Genomic DNA, 22,031 nt, shown 5'->3' on the forward strand with positions numbered 1-22,031 from the left:
TTTCACTGTAGATCGTTGTCTCGATGGAAAAATTAAAAAAAAAATTTTTATTCTATATTTTCGACTTCTCTTTTCGCGTACAATCACCCCCTTTCCGCTTGTACCACCAGTTACCAACCACCCTGTATAAAGTATGTATCCAATTATTGATTACTCATTTTATCAAAATTCTTTTGAAAATTTATTTTTGACTACGTCGATAAAGTAGAGGACGAATACTGTATCTGAATATGTGCTGCCACGTAGCTTTCTCCCGAACTAACAGCTGTGATATCATCGATAATGTAGAGAAATGACTTTCGATCGTCAAAGCAGTGCAGGAGGACAAGCCTGGGACGCAGCATGGTGGCGCAGCGAGTCAGGGTTAGTTCATTTGAAAAACGAAGCCGAGATATCAGTCGGGTGGCAACTGTCGAGCATGTGTGTCGTCTCTCGTGTCTGTTTAGTTGTGTCTTAAATTGCACACAGATCACCAATTGCATGTACACCCTAGTACATGAAGGAACGACAGACAGTTCGCGAACATGTGATTTTGACAGAGAATACGTTTCGTCGACGCTCGTTACCGCGTGCGTGAAAAGTGAAGGTTTTCCTTGCCGGATATATCGTTACCCTGTAGCAGCTTCGTTCGAGGGGGTGGAGAATAATGTTCTGAGCCGTGAACCACGCACATCATGGTTGCTAAGCACTTCACACAGGGTAAGTTTCCTAACCGTTCCTTTCAACCACACGTTTTGTTTCTATAATATATAACTACGTTTCCTGCGAATTTTCGATCTGATAAAGCAGGATAATACAAGTCTCGGAATCGTTGCGTACCCTAGAGGTGAAAACGTGCACACGTAATATCCATGGTGCACCAATACGGTGCATGGTGGGTGGTGCAACTCTATAATAGTAATAATAATAATAATAATAGGAATAATGGTACACTTGTAAGGTCGTATTACATGATAGATCACACTTCTTCCACGATAGAGATCAAAGAAATTAGAAGGGATCAGCTATTACAGTTTTGCGTGTAAACATGTAAAATTTAATAGAATCGTATCTTTTGACTTCTCGACAAGAATCACAAAAGTTCGATGTTTTTGTCAACAAAATACCGTTTTTCATCACAGAACTTCAAATATATTTTTGTTCTGTTCAACCAAGTTTTATTTAAATATTATATACCCGCACACACACATACACACACACACATACATACATACATACATACAAATATTATATACATATTTATATACGAATTACAACCTGACATATAAAACAAAGTTCGAACAAAATTCATTCAAATTATGTGGGCAAGAAATACATATATGAATATATGTTTCTACGTGATATAGACATGTATACACTAGTAAGAACAGAGTCAAATCGCTTGTCTATTATTATAATACTTTTATATTTCGTGACACGGTTCTGCGACATTTTTATACAACTAAGAATACTCAAACACTGTAAGACCTTTTCCTTGTTTTTCATCCATTATTCAAAAGGTGTTCGGTGAAAGTAAAATCTCGGTAATTTATAACCATAAACTGTGGTATTTTGAAGGAATAAATTTATAGACAGGAAATTTGTATGTTATAATATAATTATAACTAACTAGATATGAGGCTGCAAAGTAGTTTATAGTTTGATCACGTTTTTAAGTAAAGCTTGTCAAGTCTGGGTGGAGTAGCATTGACCGATTGTTCTGGGGGATAAGCTCTGGAGCTTGCGTGAGGCCGATGTCAAGTTCGTGGTGGCTTTTAAACCGTTCGTTCGATGTCCCATCGATCGACACTTGGCGTAATCTTACTCGCGCGTGCCCTTCTCAACACGCATGTTTTTCTGCATGAAATTGAGGGGACGAAAGCAAAGAGAAAAAATTGGCTGAACACCATTCTGCACGTTTCCCAAGATGGTTGACTGTAACGTATTTTTAATGCTGGAACTACAACATTGTAGTTGTCAATATAATGAATTCGTTATTTTTCATAGAAATTTTATAGATTCACTTTCATTTTAATTTATTTGGTACAAATTCTATACCTTGGTACTTCTATTGTCAGGATACAGTTGTCAATAATAATTTTCTGGATTTTATAATATATGTAATAGGTTTTATTCAAATGAATACTCTTTATTTAATTAACTTATTAACTTAACTTTTATTAATTAACTATTAACTTATTAACTGTAGGCGGTAAATTCTATGTAATTTATAGACATTAAAATTGACAGTTCTTTATATTCAGAATATTTTTAATGAAATTTAAACTTCATTATGATTTTCTATTACTATTATTATAGTCTTTGATTACACATTTTATTTTATTTCATTTATATATAGAGGTAGTAAAAATACATTCAATGAGGTGAAATAAAGTGAATGGAAGTCTAATTTTATTTCTATGGTTCGTGATTGGTAATCCATTTGTACTGGTATTCCACAACCCTTTTAATTTACATCGCGATATTCGTTGGCTTCTTACCACGCAATAATCTTCAACATAATTCTGGTTTACCTTTAGCATCTGTTTGTCACACACGGTAGGTGTAAATGTCACTAGTAATTTTTCACGGAAGCTCGATTAACGAAGTATGCGATGATTCTTCCGCTCTAAATCCATCAGGCCTTGCTTCTTCTATATACTATGTACACCTGCAGTGCAGTGATACATCTAGGGATTTCCATCTTCCACGTCGTTTCTTTTGGATCCTTCCATCGTGCAGGTCGATAAAGGTTGCACGTTCCTCTGCACTTTCGAATCAGCCTTTCTACTTGTTACTTCCGTTACTCAATTTTACGGAAACTGAGTTTCGATGTCACTAAATTAGTCTCTATAATCTTAGTACCTAGTTAGTTTTATAGAATTTATAATCTATACTAATTTAAAATAAAAATATTGTCATCTGCTTGTGCGGTAGGATTTCATTACACATTTCTCAATCAGGAAAGTCTGTCAATTTTTGTTCCTAAAAGTTTCATAAAATTCATAATTTATAATATAAAATTAAAGTATCGTTACGTTGTAACATTTCAATACACGTTTGTTAAATATAAGGAACTATTGCACGCGCAATTTTTAAATTAATCTTATTATTTTTTACCTAATATCAGCTACTAGAAGTAATACTAACAATTGGTAAAAATATTGTTTTTATCATGTAGCTAGAACAAAGGAATGCCAGATGCTGTGAGTATGTTTCTTTCTAACGAAAGATCGTTGGGGGCTCGTAAAATGTTTCACATAAAAACGACCTTTTTTTTGTGACACGCGATCCAGTTCTGTGCAGAGCAGGCAATACAATCTCGCCGTTCGTACACAATCAGCATTCACGGCAGTTTGGTGTGTACAATATGTGTGTATATTAGCGAGGGCCTGAGTTATCATGTCGCGTATGATAAAACCACTTACGGGACACATACACGTGTGCATACATGTTACTTCCGATCGAGGATACAATGCCTCTAGTGAGTCGAGACCAAGAGAAATTAATACTGTGTTACACTAGTTGTATATTTCTTTATCTTAAGGACTCTAGAAAATTAAAAAACTCTAGAGAACTAAAAATAAAAAAGCGAGGTAATTTAATTGCAAATCGGATTGAAAACGTGGACAATTTGTATTATTTTGTATCTGTAGATAGCCAATGAAAAAAGATTCTTTCGTAGAACAATACAAGTTGGAACTGAAATCCGTCTCCTTAATAATCTCGGGTTGTAAAATGAAAAACCGCGAGAAGCGAAACTCGAACGAATATCCAGGCAAAACTCCTCTCGTATTTTATGAGCATTGGAAGTCGCAGGACGACTAATTGGATGATGGCATTTGCTTTGTACGCGCGACGCATTTTTATTAGAATACTTGTTTAAGCTTATTTTACCGAAATACCTAAAATAGAGATTCATCCTTTGTCTCAACTTGTTCTATTCATACATTTAATTCTAGCCCGTTAACAGTGTACATTTACACATTCATAGTGCATTCCTAACCTCTTACAGTTCTTCTATTAGTAAAGTATTGAAATGTAACATTTTGAAATAACATTTTGAACATATTGAAATGTACATAACGTATACAGTAAGAGACTGAAACATTAATAGAATTGAAATATAGAAATAAAAAGAGCAGTATTTTCTATATTATTAAATATGTACATTCAAATATATGTAACTGTACATTATACATAGATACTTACAGTAATAAATGTAATTAGCTTTTGTTTACATTTATTGCTATAGTTGTGTGTAATATGCAATTAAATATATTTCTGTATACATATTTAATAACATAGAAATAAAATTTCATTCCTACTGTACGAATGCTTTTGTTTCTCACTGTATCTAAAAATCCTCCATCCGAGGAATGGATATCAAATTCTGGGTTTGAGTCAAACCTTTTGTTACATAAGTAATCTGTCTTTATTAAATCGTAACTGCAATTGATGTCACGAGCGTGATACAATATTAAAAGGTTGGAGGTTAATTGATAAAGAATCAGTTGACTATGATACCATAGATAGTTGCAACGCATTCTTCTAAGAAACCAACTTCACGTACTATGTGTGTCATCGAACTAATAGTTACGATCGATCAGAGAGATCTCTTTGGTGAAATTAACAGGAGATATCTCGTATAAATTTCCCCCAGCTTTAATAGCTTTTTAATAGCCTAGGAGCAGTAACTCCTGGAATACGTAGGTTCTCCGAAATTCGATCAACAGTGACTCAAATATGTAGTCCGTCTGAGAAACTTTTACAGTGTGCACAGGTATATCGTGGACATCTCGAACGAGTGAGTCACGACAACATCTTGGTAAAAGCAGGTTTCCTCGGAATTTCGTGCTCTCCCAATGAATCACCGGATGTAAACGTCAAAATATATATTTTACTCGAAAACTCAAAATCAGAATCCTTCAAAATGTGTAGACATTTAGTGTTGAAATATTTAATACAACCTTGTATTTGTTTGATATTTTAGATGTAGAAAGCAAAAAAAAAATTGTGGAACATCTTTTGATATGATTTTTCGATTATACACAATTATGATTTATGTTGTAATATTATGTATATGAGGCCTTTTTCTTTAGAGTAATAGTTTTGTAATCATGCTAGAACAATGTTTATTTAACAAATACAATAATCAATTTGGTCAATGAATCGCATGAAATGGAACTTAGAGATTTATTTTACTTATTAAATATTGCATCGAGTACCACATTTTTGATATTATATACATTTTTGCATTCAAAATCTAATCTATTAATCATCATGAATCTTTTATATCAGTTTCACAATCATCTTAAGTCGCAGCATTTTCTTATAATAACCAAATAATCTATGATCCTCGTATATAAAAAGACCTTTAATTGAATAAAGAAAATACATTAAACATTATACAATTGAATCGCAAAATTCAACGCTATATCCTTTGCTTCGATCAAATCGATTTTAAGAATAATTGAAATCCCGTGGTATATCACAATTAATAAAGGATGAGATTAATTTTACATATCATTGCTTGGCAACGATAGTGACAACTAACAAATTTTTAAATGTGCTTTCATCGAATAGAAGTTGTTGAATCTATATTATATTTCTATTTTTATCATGTAAAACAATATATTTCTAATTCCATCAGTTTTGCATCAGAGAGCTAACTTATTACGTATGCCGCTATTAACCTGGCCTTAGTTTTTCAACAACACCGGCTCATCTTCAGTTGTTTTGTGACGCTGCAAGCGGAAAGCTGCTTTCATGAATAGTGGCATATCTTACCTTAAGTCAGCCTTATAATGTCGTTGAAATGACTCATTTGACATTTTTTGAACTGTACCACTATCGATGCCAAGTAGCGATATATAGAAAGTAAGAAGTATACGTTCGGCAAGACTGAACGTTTTTCGGCCAGGTTAATATACCACCGATGTTCTGAATATGATAATGCAGTGAGTTAATTATTTCCTCCCGTTGTTGCGTGTCATCGACCTCCCTGGGAACTCCTCGGGAACTATACTGTTGGATCGTTGCACGAAAGTTTTGGCCTCGATCGACAGTATGAAGTACCTTGAAGGTGGCGCACCGTAAAAGGGAGACACACAGCGGGAAGGACAAGCGGAGAAACGAAAGAAGAAAATTAAATAAGCCTGGCTCCTACGGAGAAACGTAAATATGTGATGAAGGAAACTGCAATTACCAAACGAATTCGATCGTTTCTAATTGAATATAAAAAAGACATATCTTGTGAAGTTGCTCGTTAAAATCGTCTTGTATCTCCGGATAATAACATCGCATAGCTCTTGAAAGCAATTTCGTTCGTTCGATTTTATTACGTTCTCCTTTCGATTTTTATATGTACAGTTGTAAGTAGCTCGTAAAATCGTTCCCCGAAACTGTTTTTATTTATGTTAGTAGCGGTATGTTTATCGATATGTATCGCTTACATGACGGACGCCATGTTTGTTTCGTAATGTAGAGTTCGTTTACAGTGATACGCGAGAACAAGGATTCTACGAAACCCAATACATTTTACGATTTATAAGAAAGAAATATAATAATCTATTTCTCATTCTCGTTATATTCTCGTTTCAGAAAATCTATATTCTTCGGGTATATTTATTTTGTTGACTTTATTCTTTTGCAGTTTTGTAATCAAAGGAATTGAGTAAGAGATGATCGTAGCTTTTAGATTTCATTCGTTATTCGAAGTAGATAGGAGCGAGATGAATAATTATGCTAGACTGATAAATATGCCACCCTCTCCGTGTCCTTCCTTTTACATTAGAATATTCTAGCCGCGTGTTACGTCTCCCTTTCCCGTAAATTATATTCGTGCTCATTTCCACCGTACGACACTACTACCATAATGCATATTAGATCAATCTTTTCTGCGTCGCGTGAACCACAACGTGCTTGAATTTGAATTTTATTCCTTTTTTATGGCTATCAGACACTAAATCATCCAATGGAATCTCTAGGGACTACCATCATAAGACAACTACTACCGTCGGATAACCTACAATTACGGAATTTATTAATAACATCTACATATATAACCGTGATAAGTCATAATATCAATAAATTGAATCATGCAGTATAATCCCTCTGATATTGAGCCCTTGTAAAGGCAAATAAGAAAAAGGCAAACAAGAAAAAGGCAAATAATAGATTTATCAGCTCTCCACTGATATGGATTAAATGTATCTTACACGGTAAATTACTGCACTTGTAGCGACCATGAAGGATGCGAACTCGGTGTACTCGTTAAACGGCTAGCGAAAAATTCATCAATCTTAGCACCTGCACAAGTGTCTCGAGATCTTATCTTGGCATCGTTCGTGTTTTGCCTAAATCACTGACAAAGTCTGGGTTAACTAATCCAGTCAAATGACACGCGATCGAATGACAATCACGCGCGCCATCTACGAAGACAGTCACGTACGGCCATGAATCGTTTCTGGCTGCATTCCTATTTAAATAGTATGGCCAGAGGACCTTCGTCAACTCCGGGAAACGGATGGCAGTTCTGATAAGGAATCGCCGTTTCCAAAGCGCGAGGAAGGAAATATAGGAGAGCGAAGGAGCACAAGCGATTTATTTCATGGAAATAAACGGGAAGAACGTTAGTCGGACTACCATTCGCGAGCCATAGAAATTTAATACAAGACCGTTGCAATGATCCTTGAGTTCGCGCGAGGGTCGTTACGTCAAGCGATACTCTTTTCTTGCAAACACGGCTTAATCTCGGAAACGTCGACTGGGTCGACCGCTTTATGAGTGGGATTACGTTTAAATCCGAGCTGTGTATATCGTGTAGATTCTCATTTGCTTTTTTCAAACTTTCTTGCATCAAAGATGAATCGCTTTTTATGAAATGTTAAGTTTTCGGCAGTTTTTATTTTGTGATATTATACGGTTCTTTTTATATAATTATTTAAGATCAAAATATCAAGGTATATACTTTTTGTCATTTTTATTTGTAGCATTTTATTTTATTTGTCTTATCGTTTGGTATACATATAAGCTTATAATAAATGATCTTACAATTTGTTAGAAGCTTCTTGCTTTTAAAAGTCTCAAGTTTCATCAGAAGTGAAAAATGTATCTTCTAAGTGGCAAAGAGAAAAATTGTCAGAAATTGTCAAACGGGTCTCAAACTGCGGGATGAAGTATCAAATTTCGCGATAGTTAGCGAGACGGTCCACAAAGAGTCACGTGATATACGACCTTGGGGAAATAGGACCATGGCAGCTGACGTGCAGGTGCAACATATTCGCAGGTGCATACGTGCTGCTGCTGCTGCTGCTGCTGCTACTATGGCACCTGCGTACCGCGAGCACGTGGTTCGCCGCAATGATTGGAGATGATGCTCTGACCGGATGAGACTAGATATTTTTTTTGATTTCTTAAAAACATATCTGATGAAATTGAAAGAAGTATTTAAAAATGCAACAGTGTTTGATATTCTTCGTAAATACGTATTAACAATAATTCTTTCTTATTTTTCTAAACCTTAAGAAATATTCCAATTGTAGAAAAATAAATATTTCCAACTATAATGAATATGCGATGTGAGTAAAATTTCTAACTGAAGAACACAATTCTTTCTTTTTTTCTTGAAGTAAAGAAATTTTCTAACTATCGAAAAATATATATCCCTAATTATGACGTGAATATATGATGTGAATAATGAAGATTTTAAATCGTGGAAAAATACGATTCGATGGAAAATGAATCGAGGAACGTAGAAAGATTAACGAATACTGCAATGAACAGAAATGCAGAAGCGTTCAATTATACTCGACTGTCGCAGTGTAAAGGTTAATTCCATCGTTTTCGCAGTGTTTCCCCGGCGATAAACCGCAGCGGGGTGAAAAGGAAAAAAAAAACTCGCGAATGTACATAGGTTATATACAAAGGATTGGTTAATGAACCGGGGAAAGAAGACAAACCGCAGCAGTTACATCAGAGATCACCGCGTTTGGGGTAAGCACTGTGTGCACGATCCCTCACTTGGTTCGTCATCGTGAGGGCACGTTAATTAAATTGTGATTGCGATCAAACAGCTGGAATCTTTCCTTGAAACCCCGTAACACTGATTCCATTGAATTCTTCGAACAGAATTACGCGAGGAAATATGTACGTACGTGTATCACATGTGTATTATGTACGTTTTAATTAATGCTAACGGGTTTGAAATGGAGATTTCTTTGGATATTAAAGCGGATAGAAGACTAGGAAAATTATTATACATAGTTGATAAAATATTATTTTTTTTATATTTACAATATTTTTCTGTATTATTGTTTTACATTTAAAATATTTTTATATATTATTTTTTCATTAATTAGAAAATTTATTATTTTATTGAGGAATACAATTCCTTATGATAATAAAATTTAACCCGTTACTGGTAATGTGTTAATCAATTATTATGAAATATTGGGAAATATTTGATAATGTATTAAACATTATAAAATGTGCATCTTATGGATAACCTGTAACAAAATAAATAATAGAATAAGTTAGAAAATCACGTACGTAGTCATGTTTGTGTTTGATCCAATATTATAGTGGCTTTTCTATGAACACGTTGAATCGCGTTGAAAATTGACCACTGCTGGCACCAAGGAATCGTCACGTACAATATTGTCCGAACAGAACAACAGGTGGTCAGAGAATTTACCAGGTTTCCATATCGCGCTCCTTCCAAACGAACGGGATCAGTGTTAAGTGGTCGGCCGAGCTCGGATGACCGACAGCTTGGAAAAGCTAACATGACCTCGCTGGATTGAGTTCTTAAATATAAAGGAAATTTTCTTTCTTTTTTTGTTTCAGGCTCCAGCCCTGAGTTGGGTGTCCCGGATATGACAGTCATCAGTGACATCGATGAAACGGGAATTAATCGGAATCTCCAAGTCCGCTATAAGAGGGACCAGATATACGTATCCTTTGGTCGAACTTTAATTAATTAAAATTCATTCTTATACCTAGGTATTAGGTAAGAATTATCTTATTGTTTTCTATCTTAAACATATGTTAATTGGTTTTATGTTTACATTTTTTAATACACAAATGCATATTTATTTATACCGTAACTTTTTCAAAAAATTCGTATACATCTTTAATTTAGAAATTTATTAGATAGGATATTTTTTAGTAGTTTTTTTATGATGTTAAATCAGCGATTAAATTAGAAATTGATTCGAGTACGATTGCAACATCTTCCATATGAATATGATCGCATAAAAATGCTACACCACGTGTGAACCGTCTTGTTCTGTTCGTCCGAGAGTTTCGCAAAAAACAGTGAACGGACGTCCGTTCATTTCGCAATTCGTACGTTAGTATGCCCTGGAGTTAGAATTCTTCGCGCATTCCTACGTATAACTCTCTCTCGAGTTCCTTCTGCTCCTCCTCTTTCTCAACAGTATTGCGGCATTGGAACTAAGGTATTTCATATTGAAATTTTTAACAATTTTTGGCCTCTAAGTGAAAGGACGTTTGGAGCTGGTGAAAAGCTAGCACATTAAAGAATAATGTCAAATTTTTTAGAATAATGCTAGAGTGCAATGTTAGATACTTTAGGACTGCGTTAAAATGTAATATTAAATTTACTAAGGTCAAGAGTAAAAATTTAAATATTATTCGTATTAATATAAATATTGAGGAACTAAGTCAAACTTCCAAAAATACTGTTAAAGAATAATTTCAAATCTACAATTTTACTATAGATCAATCTCATAAACTCTTCCAAATTCACCGAAATTCCGGGATATCTGAAACTTCCAATACACCTCCTCAATCGCCAATACACATTTTCCAACTACCCGTACTTTTCCTCAGACCCTTAAGTTCCTTTCGATCCGCCAAAATTCCTAAACATCTCGAACTTGCTAAACTTCTCGACGAAATAAACTACGTATACCTACTTCTGGAGTTTCCATATCTCTCGGAGGTTCTCAAATCAAAAGAAACTGAAAAAGCCAGCAAACCCATAAAGATGTAAATAGTCCAAGACAAAACTATCTCTGTCACATCTCTATCCCGGCAAACAGAGAACCAGCATTAGGAAAGGGAATTAAAAGCGGAGAAACCTAGTGCAATAGAGTATGAAATAGCGAGAGAAAGAACGAAAGCGACGAAGAAAACGGAAGAAACGGGGGTAGTTTAAAGAAGAGAAGAACTATACGTATGAATTTTGCAGGGGTGGGGCGTTGCTCCCGGGTTGGTTCGTTGCCATGACGACAACCCCAGTCAGCTGGTGAACCACCCCAGGGCCAGACCCATTCATCCTCTGGTTTCACCGACCCAACGACCGACACCGACCCGACCCACTGTAGTTTCTTGTCGTGCTTCAATCCACCCCTCACCCTTCTTTCGATTATCCTACGTTCGTGATCTATGGCTAGAGGGCGAAAAGACGTCCAAATGATCATCCGTGCCTTTTATTACGAGTATGGCTCGATATTCTCATAGGCACACGCATAATATCGACTCGCCTTCGAGCTGGAAATATCGAGGGAAGTTTAGGAGTCTGGCAAGTTCGCGGTGACCCTTTTCTTGATATCTTAATTGGATTGGTTTTCCTCTTAATTGGCTTACCAACGAATAGAAAGAAAAATAGTTAATTCGCTGATTTTTATTAGTTTCGTTGGTTGAACTGCTGCAAGTATTGTATTACTTTCTTCCAGATATTGGAGAGGATGAGGAGGTTTGTTGAAGAGGGTATTGAACTTAGGAAGAGATAGCTAATTCATTGGTTTTCGTTAGTTGGATCGGAGACAGTATTGTATTATGTTTTTCGGGATATTGGAGGTTTATGCCGGAGAGGTCAGTTGTTTTCGTAGTAGGGAAAAATAATTATGTAACTATAATTACTTCTTATTGTTTTGGTTCGTTAGTCGAATTGACGGAAGTAACGTATCGTATTTGTGGAAACATTGCAGAGGTTTTGGGTTTCTGTCAAAGCTTACAGAATTATAATAAATTTGTAAAACTAGAGCAAATGAAATTAATGGTTAAGATGAATTATCTAATTGTTTGATGCATTAGAAGTTGAACGTTAAGGGATTAATTGTTAGATTTCTATATAAATTTTTCTAAAATTAAATATCTACGAATCGTCATGTCTACGAATTTACCATCGTTAAACTGGAATTAAATTAAGAACACTTTATTCTGTCGTAAAGCGCTAGGATATTCGTGATGTTACACTGAATTCGAAAGGAACGTGTAATCGATTTTCCAACACGAATAGACGATGATGGGTCGTTAACGAAGCCGGCACGATTCGCCTAACCAGTAGCGGCATAGTTTTTGCTCTTCGGTATGGTTCGGTATGGATCAAACACCGGAATTCAAACGCGTGATGCGTCCGCTTCGATGATTTAGGTCGTCGTTGGAACGCACTCGTTAGTGGACACTTCCTCGTGCATTACGACGATGAACGTCGCAGAACGCGACGTGTGGGACGCATAGACGTCAAATTGGCCACGAAATCAACGATGACAAAGCTTTTACCAAAGAAAATGTTCTCTTCTTCGTAGGTTCTTCCTTTTCATTTTTCATTGCGACATTCGATAATTGATGGAATAATATCGTTGTTGTTAATAATTTATAGACTATGGCCGTTTATGTAAGTTTGTATTCCTAACTCTGTTACATTCTTTTCTACGTTCTTTACATTAACTCCGTTTACATTTTCAATTTGATTTTACGTATCGCCTCAATCCAGAAGAAGAATCGAGAAAAATAATTACAGCTGAATATTTTTCTACATATCCAAATTGTAAATTACGTTATAGATTCTTCAGTTTCTTCCGTTCTCCGATATTAAATTAGCGTATTCAATTAAAATGTAGGCTCGAATAATTTCAGTGTGCAGTCACAGATCGTGCAGCCTCCGCAGGAAGTTTAATTATCGGTTGATTGCAGTGAACGAATAAAACCGTATATTCAATGACCAAACACTGAACATACTACATATCAATCAATCCACGCGTAATTAGTATAAGTAACTAACCACATCCTGTGATTTCCACTATCAATTCCAAACAACACGTATCGTTGATTACTTTAAATTCAACTAAAAACAATCAGTATCATCCGACAACGCTACACTTCAAATTTCTAGATATTTTTCATATTCTGATGCTTTTAGATTGATTAAAACGTGCGTCCGGGTTGTTTTCATAAATCTAAGCAATTGTACACGAGAAACCACCATATAAAAAGCTAAATTGAAACATCAACTGTTAACTTCTGATCGGATTTATCTCTTGTATGTCACTGGACTTTTAGATAAAAGAACATTTCTACAAAAACACACAATTAAAAATATCTGGAACATAAAAATTCTTTATAAAAAATAGGAAATAACATAAAAATGCGGAATTTCTTATAGATTACTTTTGATAAAAGATCGGGCCGATCGTACAATGTATCAGAATTTCCTTTAGACTATCAACCGTATAGCTAATAGAACTAGCCGCGGTGTATCCTGGTTCCTCCCAAAGGGCCAGATCGATAGATCGCAGGTTGATTAAATAGCTGCACTACGAACCGCTCGCCTTTGCGAGTGCTATTTCGATCGAGAAAGATACCTTTCAGTAGCACAGATAAAGTACAGTAGCCTTTACGATATAGATAAGCCGTAAAATCGGTCAGATATATCAAAGTTATATATATACAAGGTGGTTGGTAATTGGTGGTACAAGCGGAAAGGGGGTGATTCTACGCGAAAAAAGAAGTGGAAAATATAAAATAAAAATTTTTCGTTTGAGGCTTTGTTTTCGAGAAAATCGACTTTGAATCTTCGCTCGGTACGCGTGCACTTTATCACCTCTCGTTATAACGGATCTCACTGTAGATCGTTGTCTCGATGGAAAAATTAAAAAAAAAATTTTATTGTATATTTTCTGGTGGTCCAGATACCAACCTCCCTGTATATTCCAATATTAGAACGAACAAAGTGATAAAAATGGAAAAAGTTGTATAATAAGTTTAACAACTTTCTTACCTTAACGTATTGCACGCGTACCGAGCGAAGATTCAAAGTCGATTTTCTCGAAAACAAGGCCTCAAACGAAAAATTTTTATTCTATATTTTCGACTTCTTTTTTCGCGTAGAATCACCCTCTTTCCGCTTGTACCACTAATCTCCCTGTATATTCCAATATTAGAACGAACAAAGTGATAAAAATGGAAGAAGTTTAACAACTTTCTTACCTTTTTAAAATGTTTCTTATCTTAAGAAATCCAATAATTTGGACAGGCTCGTGTAATAAGAATAGTAATTTTCACGATATAATATGGTTGTAGCATCTCGCATCAAATGTTAAAGATTACGCGTTTGAATATCGAGCTGGACTAATTAACAATTTGAAAAATCGAAGTTCTTAGCCATAATAAGCATATAACCATAGTAACTGCAACACGGCTAGAACTATTAAAATCCTCAATTTTTCCGCGATTAAACGGCAATCTGTGTGAAGAAGTAGCCAACTCGATACACCTTTCAATGGTAATGTATTTACGTCAGCGTCGATATTAAACTGCGAGATTGCACATTATTACCGGGTGAAATAATACGTCGGCGATAAAACGCCGTGAGGCGTTCGCTTTTCGACAAAATGATGGCCCTTGTGCCAAGAATCGTGCGCAGCAGCGGGCGTTCCTCTCGCTGGAAACGGAACACCACGGAAATCGTCGTTTTTGCACGATGATGTAATCGAGAAATCACGCGGACGTTAAAGAAACCGGCGATGTTCCTTCGAATTTCTATGCCGGACAGTTCCTCCTCCATTTCCGTGCTTCCATAGATCGTTCAACGAGCTTTCCACTTGGTTACGATTGAAATCGAAGTTCGCTGTAGAATGCTTTTTAGTTAATGGATACCCTTTTCCCTCATAATATCCGTGAGAGACGGAAGAATGCTGGTTCCTTTCTTTTGGTTATTTACGCTATTTAGCGGTTGGCTATTGGTTAAATTTTAGGCGAATAAGAGATTGATCAGACGTTTGGAAGTGTTAACACAGATTTTGGAAAATTATTTGCGATCGGAGGATCTGAAGCATGCAGAGAGTAGGACAAATTATTTTATATGTTGCGATATAAGAAATAGTAACAAACTCGCTGAAGGATAGACGAGGAAATTTTTATTGTTTTCTGCTATTACGTATACGTATTTATTTATTACTACATTTTAATCGCACTATTTCCTGTATTCCATATACACATTTTTCATTGTTATAATTCTGCAGAAAAATGTTAAGGCTGTGTTAATAAAGTCAGAACATATAGTCATAAAATCGTAATCGAAAAATTAGAGAATAACATATACATTTTTGAAACGTTATTTTCTTCATTTACTTCTACATTACTGCACCATAGTTTATTTATACGAAACATTAGATGAGCCATGAAAACCTGCAATCGATTATTCTTATAACGAATACGAATAAAAAAGAAGCTTTAGTGTAGTGCACAACTTAGCTATTATTAGTTGCAATTTCGTGATATAGGCAAATTATATCGTGCTTCCAATTATCTCGTTCTTCCAACAACGATCGAACGAATATAATCAATTCCATTTAAGCGAATCTCTTTCGCCTCCATTACGGAAACGTTTGTGCCGTGACGGCCGATCGAATCTCGTTAAAGTACGACGGCCAGGACTAATTACACGAAACCGGTACAGTTTTACCAAGCAACGGGTTCCCGGTCTTTTGTCACGGTTAATTTCGTTAGGAAAATTGAAAGTTCCGAGGCGAACCGACAGCAACGACGATCCGTGTCTTTCGCCGCCTAGCTCGTCGCGGTGAAAACATCGATAGCATACAAATAAGAGGCTCAACTGCGGAGATCTGACGTTGACGTCCTCGCGAGCCTCTAGCTTCTGCCTCCTTTGTACTTTGTCACGTGAATTTAGCTGGAAAATAATGGAGTTTTCGTAGTAGGAAATAATAAATAATTATGATACAGCAGGAAATAATTTTAGGAGCTGGAATTTTAATAGGAAATGGTGATTAAAATGTAATAATGAAAAATTTGAGTAATAGGAAATAATTTTAAATAATTTTACAAGTAGGCAGAAAAAGTTGGAGATAGTAATTGGAATATAATAATAAATAACTTTATCGAAAGAAAATTATTTAATGAGATCTTTCCGTTTGCCATATACACAATAGTTGGTAACTGGTGGCACAAGCGGAAAGGGGGGTGATTCTACGCGAAAAAAGAAGTCGAAAATATAGAATAAAAATTTTTCGTTCGAGGCCTTGTTTTCGAGAAAATCGACTTTGAATTTTCGCTCGGTACGCGTGCGGTACGTTATAACGGATCTCACTGTAGATCGTTGTCTCGATGGAAAAATTAAAAAAAAATTTTTATTCTATACTTTCGACTTCTTTTTTCGCGTAGAATCACCCCCTTTCCGCTTGTACCACCAGTTACCAACCACCCTGCATATTATATAAGAAACTTAAGAAAACTTAGATAACGTACGATAAAAAAATTTTCTGTAAATATTAAACAGAGATCAGAGTGGATAGATAACAAGATACATTAGCAGAAAACAAACAATTTTCTTTAAAAGCTATTTATCGAATAGTTTTAATGTACATTTTATGTATTAACTTAAATCTGTGAACGTGGTTGTATCGAGCTGCACGTGTGCATGTACAAAATTAAAACCCACTGGTGGTCGAGGCGCAGGGTAAACGAGATAACCGTGGGTGGAGACTAGGGAAAGAAGACGATGAATGATGCTCGATCAGATAACCAGAGTTGCATAAGGGACGCGCGAGGGGATTCTCAGCTTCCGGTTTCGACGTTGTCGTCCGGACTAGGGTTAATCCGATATCACGAAAGAGAAACTAGCCTGTGGAAAAGGAGCGTTGGGTAGCTCGTATGAGAGGTAGGTAGATAATGGGTGCCGATGAAATGTAGTCAGTGAAGGGACCAAAAGAGTTGCTCGCTCTTAACTCGTGTTTTTTCCCCACGTGTGAACGAATCGAGCTTTCATCCAAATATTATCGACGCTTACATGACGTCACACAAATCATATTTCTCGATATCTTTCTTCGCTGGTATTTGAAGAAAAGTTTCACTGTGTGACATATACCGGAAGTTTACGATAAAGATTGAATGAATGGACTAGAAAGGAATGTAATCATAAACGAGATTAGGTTTTTCTTTTTTACGTAACATTTAGGGCTTTTATCTCTTCTGATCAAATTTCTTGTAAAAATTGATACAAAAATTGTTTGCGATGTAGATAAGAAGGAAAATTTGGATCTTTATTATTTGTATTGCTTGTTGATATGTTCATTTCATTTTTTTTATTAATTAATATAGTTTCATTGGGAGAATTTTACAGTTTGTAATTTCTATAACACAGTTGTTATTCATATTTACCAATATCAGTGTTGTTAATTGAAACGAAGATTGTGTTCAAATATAACTAGTTATTGGTGTATTAGTATAATTAGTAATTTCATATTGCTATAGAAATATTTCTTCGGATTATATTTACCCGGATGCGTCTTTAACCAGTTAATTGAGTTCGACGTGTATAAACGTGAATCCAAAACTGTATTTCTGTGCGATTGACGTGTATACTCGTCGTGTGAAATAAAAAATTACCATTTAAATGGCATTTAGTAGTATGTTTCCTTTATACTGCCAATAAACCTATTATGTATTTTACAAGAAAAAGTTTGATTATTTGATTATTCTCTTTAGTATACCGGTTATACGTACAATGTATTGTTTTTTATAAATTGAGTTGATTATTTTCCCCAATGCATCCCTATTTGTGTACTTTACTGCGTATATCGGCTATTGCCCAAATTGTTTTGTGTAATTTACTTTATTATTTTTTTGGCAATCTTTAAGTTTCTAATAACAACAATACATACCTTTCATAACAATAAATTATTAATTTTTTATCCAATTAAAATGTAATCCTTCCTCGTTTCGCTTTCTTCGAAAAATTTATAATACCAGCATTTGCCCTGCGTTCGACGTATATATTCGTCATTGCTTGATTTTAACTACGCGACTCGTAACGGATTTTTGAAACGAAACTCCGCGGTTAGCAGGTTAAATACCTAAAAAGACACGTATACTTGAAACATATACGCCTCGATACCGATTGCACGATCTCTCTACGCTTCTTCCTCCGACTATACACGTGTACACGAGGCGAATAGGTTTGCGAGGCGGAGGGTGGTTCGCTCTCATTAACCTCTCGCTGGCGAAGCGCTCTTAGCCGGCTGCATCAATTGCTTTCGTCGAGGACGAAGCTCGGCCACCTTTTAGTGGCGCGTTTCGAAACCCTCGACGAAGCCATGGAACGAAACAGAGATGGAATACACAAGACCGGATATGCGGCGGTCTCTCGAGAAAACCCTGTGTCCCGTGTTTGCTGAAACTGTCGATGCGAAACCGAACTGGGCCACGAAAAGAAACCAAGCAACCAAATCTATCAGAACGTGTAGAAGTCTTTATACCGCCCAATTTAACTCGGTTGATGATAGTTTAATATGAAAAGATATAGAAGCTTGTGAATCTTACGTTTATCAAAAATTAGCATTAAATTATAATAGTGAAATTGAACAAAAACCTTTCTATTTTATGAAATTAACAGAATTATAGATTTACAATGGTACATTTTTTTGGAAGTTTGATTTTAGAAACTTTTGCAGAATTTAGGAGATTTTTGCATTCTATAAAGTTTGATATACCTTTGGGGATTGTAATTTTGCCAAGTGTATGAATGAAAGTTTGTTTCTTCTTTTATATTATATATACATATTTTCATCTTTCGTTTTAATTTCCTTGTGAAAAGAAATTCGTTTTTAGTATTCGATATAATAAGAAATAACAGAAACACATTTTTCCTTATGATCTTGTACACAGAATATAATACTCCAAATTCATGACCCGTTTGATTCAAAGTAAATACACATATAGTTTAATCAATTAACAACTTATCGAGTATAGTATTGGAAAGGTTAACGAAATGTCTTATATCAACGATGCATTGAAACGAAATGCTCTTGGTTATCGTTTATATCGATCGAAGATCTCACGCTCGTTTATATCAAGATTTCTGCAGCTAGAAAAAGGGATGGAGATTGATCCTTTTCCGGACCAGCCTCCTTTCAGGTCACCCGGTTCGCCGGTGTGTATGGGGGTTGCGTTTTATTGAAAATTTCATGCTCTTCTTGTCCGGTGCGCGCGCGCAAAATTGTCCTTCCCGGGTTTCTGGGTCAGCCATCCTGTTTGCAACGTTTGTCTGTTGACCCTTGAACCGGATACTGACCGTCATTAGGTGGTGCAGTGGAAATGCGGGAAATGTCGAGAAGCGAGGTCGAGTGGTGACGATGTCCGAAACGGAAATGCTGTACTTTGTGATTAGAGTTACTGCAGGCGGCTGCTTCTTCTAAATTATCTTATTTCTTGGAAATTTGTCATTTTAATGCTAGTTTCTCAGATTTGTATTCGTATGTTTTCTTGTAGATCTTTGTTGTTTCTTTTTATTTTTAACTTTATAGTCTTTCCTTTCGTGCTTTTTTAAAGGGTTATTGCTGGAGATATTTATTTACATTTCCTGGTATATTTTCCGAGATTATCGTTACGGTGTCCTTTTGGATTACTATTTGTATACTTTCTTAAATGTTTTTCATTCGATAAGACTCTTTTTATGCCCATCTTTGAATATCCTTTACATTATTCATTTTCATGACTTATTCTGAAATCATTTTCTTTATATCTTGTCTGGGTAATATCATTGCAGAATGATTCGTTCATTTTTGGTCTACAAAATATTCTGTTATTCTCTCTAAGAATATGCAACACTATCAATTCATTTCACGCGTGATTAGCGTGAAATTCGAGCAGCAATGATTATTCCAATTAGGAAAACACGCTTCAGAGGTTCGTTGCCCTATCCACAAAAGCCTCGAACATCTGAAAGAATTCGCCCGCCTCCAGACAAAGAACAAGATATAGAAAAAAAGTGAACGGATGATTACATTCCCATCTTTAGAAGCTACAGCGCTGGCTGCTTTTAGTACTTTTCTCACAGGCCACAGCCAAAGACAAATAAGCTGGTTTGACTGCAGAAACGCTCGCCAAAGGCTTCGATATAACGATTTCCTTATATTTTCTTGCGTCGCTGCATATCGAGCTTACTCTGTGACAATTTTAGCGTTAGATTTTGTCGAAACCATTTTTCCAACGATGCACTGATCGGTTCCAATTCAATGCGAGAGAATTCTTCTGCTGCTTCGTCGACATAACGTTGCGTTTCAACCGATCTCTCGAACGTGAAACGTCTTTGAAATTGTACAATAAAAATCTCTCTGTGCACGTTAAATACGAAGTATTTTTCAGTGGAATTTCACGAATTCCTCTTTCGGAACGCTTTTCTCTACGACGAAAGATTAATATCGTCAACGACAATGGAAGGAAATGCGACTGCCCATAAGGAGTTTCCTGCGGATTACAAACAGAACCGTGTTTCCTGCTTCTCCAATGGGAGATTCTGATCCTGATACGTGGATTGTTTAATTTCTTTTTAATTATTTTAATCCATTCGTGGTTACGATCTTATTGTGATACGTTGCTTAAACTAATTAGCTTGTCTTCTGTTATAATTTGATTTTTACACTTACTTCTTGTGTCTATTTTTTTTCTAATGAACAGCTCTCTCGGGTTAGAATAATCTGGAATATATTGAAAGGAAGTACTATGTATATAATTGTTTGTCTAACACATGTCTTCAACCAATACACTACACGATAGGATTATGAGGAATCATGTTGGAATTAATATGAAAGTAGCGAAAGAAGATGAATGAAAATTGATGAAGATGCTTTCATAATGGATAAAGTAGAATCTTATGAAATTTATAAAGATATAAACAGATCTTACAAACTTTATAAAGTATTATAATAAATGAGGAATGATTTGTGGCCAATGCAATAGCTTAGAATGTAATAAACGTAAAAAGTTTACATGTGTCAGAATTGAGCCAACTTGTATACTATTGTCTGAGAGTTAATATACGGTAGTTTTCGAAGAATTTTGTAACTTCCTCAGAGATACAATAATCTAGTAAAAGAATGGAATAATAAATCCATGGATATCTGTGGTATAAGCCAGCAAGCGAACGACTCGCATTTCTCTTCCTTTACGTTGGCCAAAAAGTACAGGGTTGATGACGCCTTCTCCAGCAACCTCCTCCATATCAGGCGACATTACGTCTATTTTAGTCGACGACCTTTCCGTCCGCTGGCAAATATTTCTTTCTTTACTGCGACGTAAAGGTAACCTTCTACCTGTCGTTTACACAGGACTCAAGTTAGCCTGACGAAAGGCAGCTTCATCGATCGAGCAGGAAAAATGAAAAGTGACGGGACAAAGACCATCCCCGTTTACTATTCCTTCAGTAACCTTCTTCGACATATCAAGCTCAAGGCAGCCGTAAAAAGCCAGTCCATTAAGCACGTAAAAGCTTCTCTTGAAATCAAAATGAGCGTCTACCCGAAATAGAATATACTGTTCGCAGAATGATGTTGTTTGTGGTAGTCCATCTTAAACCGACAACTTTGAACCACACAGAAGCTAAATTGACCAAACCTATGATATATAGCTAATGATACATAATATCGTGTCAACTATCGATACACTATATTGTGTCAACTATACATAAAGTTTATAAGGCATCTTACACTTTGCCCATCCGATCGATTCAGACCATCCCTATAGATTCTTATTCTTCACCATTAACTCCAATAACTCGCAATTTTCTCAATCCGATACACAGGAACTACAGAAAGTTCAGCTATCGATACACGAAGTTTAAAAAGTACCTTATATCTCTCCTTTCGTTTCAAATCATCCCCTAAATTTTATTTTTTTACCGTGTCCGTTGCTTCTAACAACGCTCGATCTCTTCACGCTGCGATAAGATTCAATTATTTCCAATCTTTTCGTATAAAATAGAGAAGCTAAAGGAAGCTCAGCCG

The 22,031-nt window shown here is 35.7% G+C and overlaps 1 protein-coding gene across 2 annotated transcripts in view; it reads left to right on the plus strand.

The window, feature by feature from the left end:
- Nucleotides 1-381: 381 nt before the first annotated feature.
- The window catches only part of LOC117205327 (myosin-I heavy chain), a 45,197-nt gene continuing 23,547 nt past the window's right edge, over nucleotides 382-22,031 (plus strand). For both annotated transcript variants that reach the window (XM_033443625.1, XM_033443626.1), the window contains exons 1-2: nucleotides 382-699; nucleotides 9,829-9,935. In XM_033443625.1, coding sequence (XP_033299516.1) covers nucleotides 675-699; nucleotides 9,829-9,935 — 132 coding nt within the window. In that variant the 5' untranslated portion in view covers nucleotides 382-674. The remainder of the gene's footprint in view (nucleotides 700-9,828; nucleotides 9,936-22,031) is intronic.

Source organism: Bombus bifarius, unplaced genomic scaffold (genome assembly GCF_011952205.1).
Source record: "Bombus bifarius isolate JDL3187 unplaced genomic scaffold, Bbif_JDL3187 scf7180000007990, whole genome shotgun sequence".
NCBI classification, from domain to species: domain Eukaryota; kingdom Metazoa; phylum Arthropoda; class Insecta; order Hymenoptera; family Apidae; genus Bombus; species Bombus bifarius.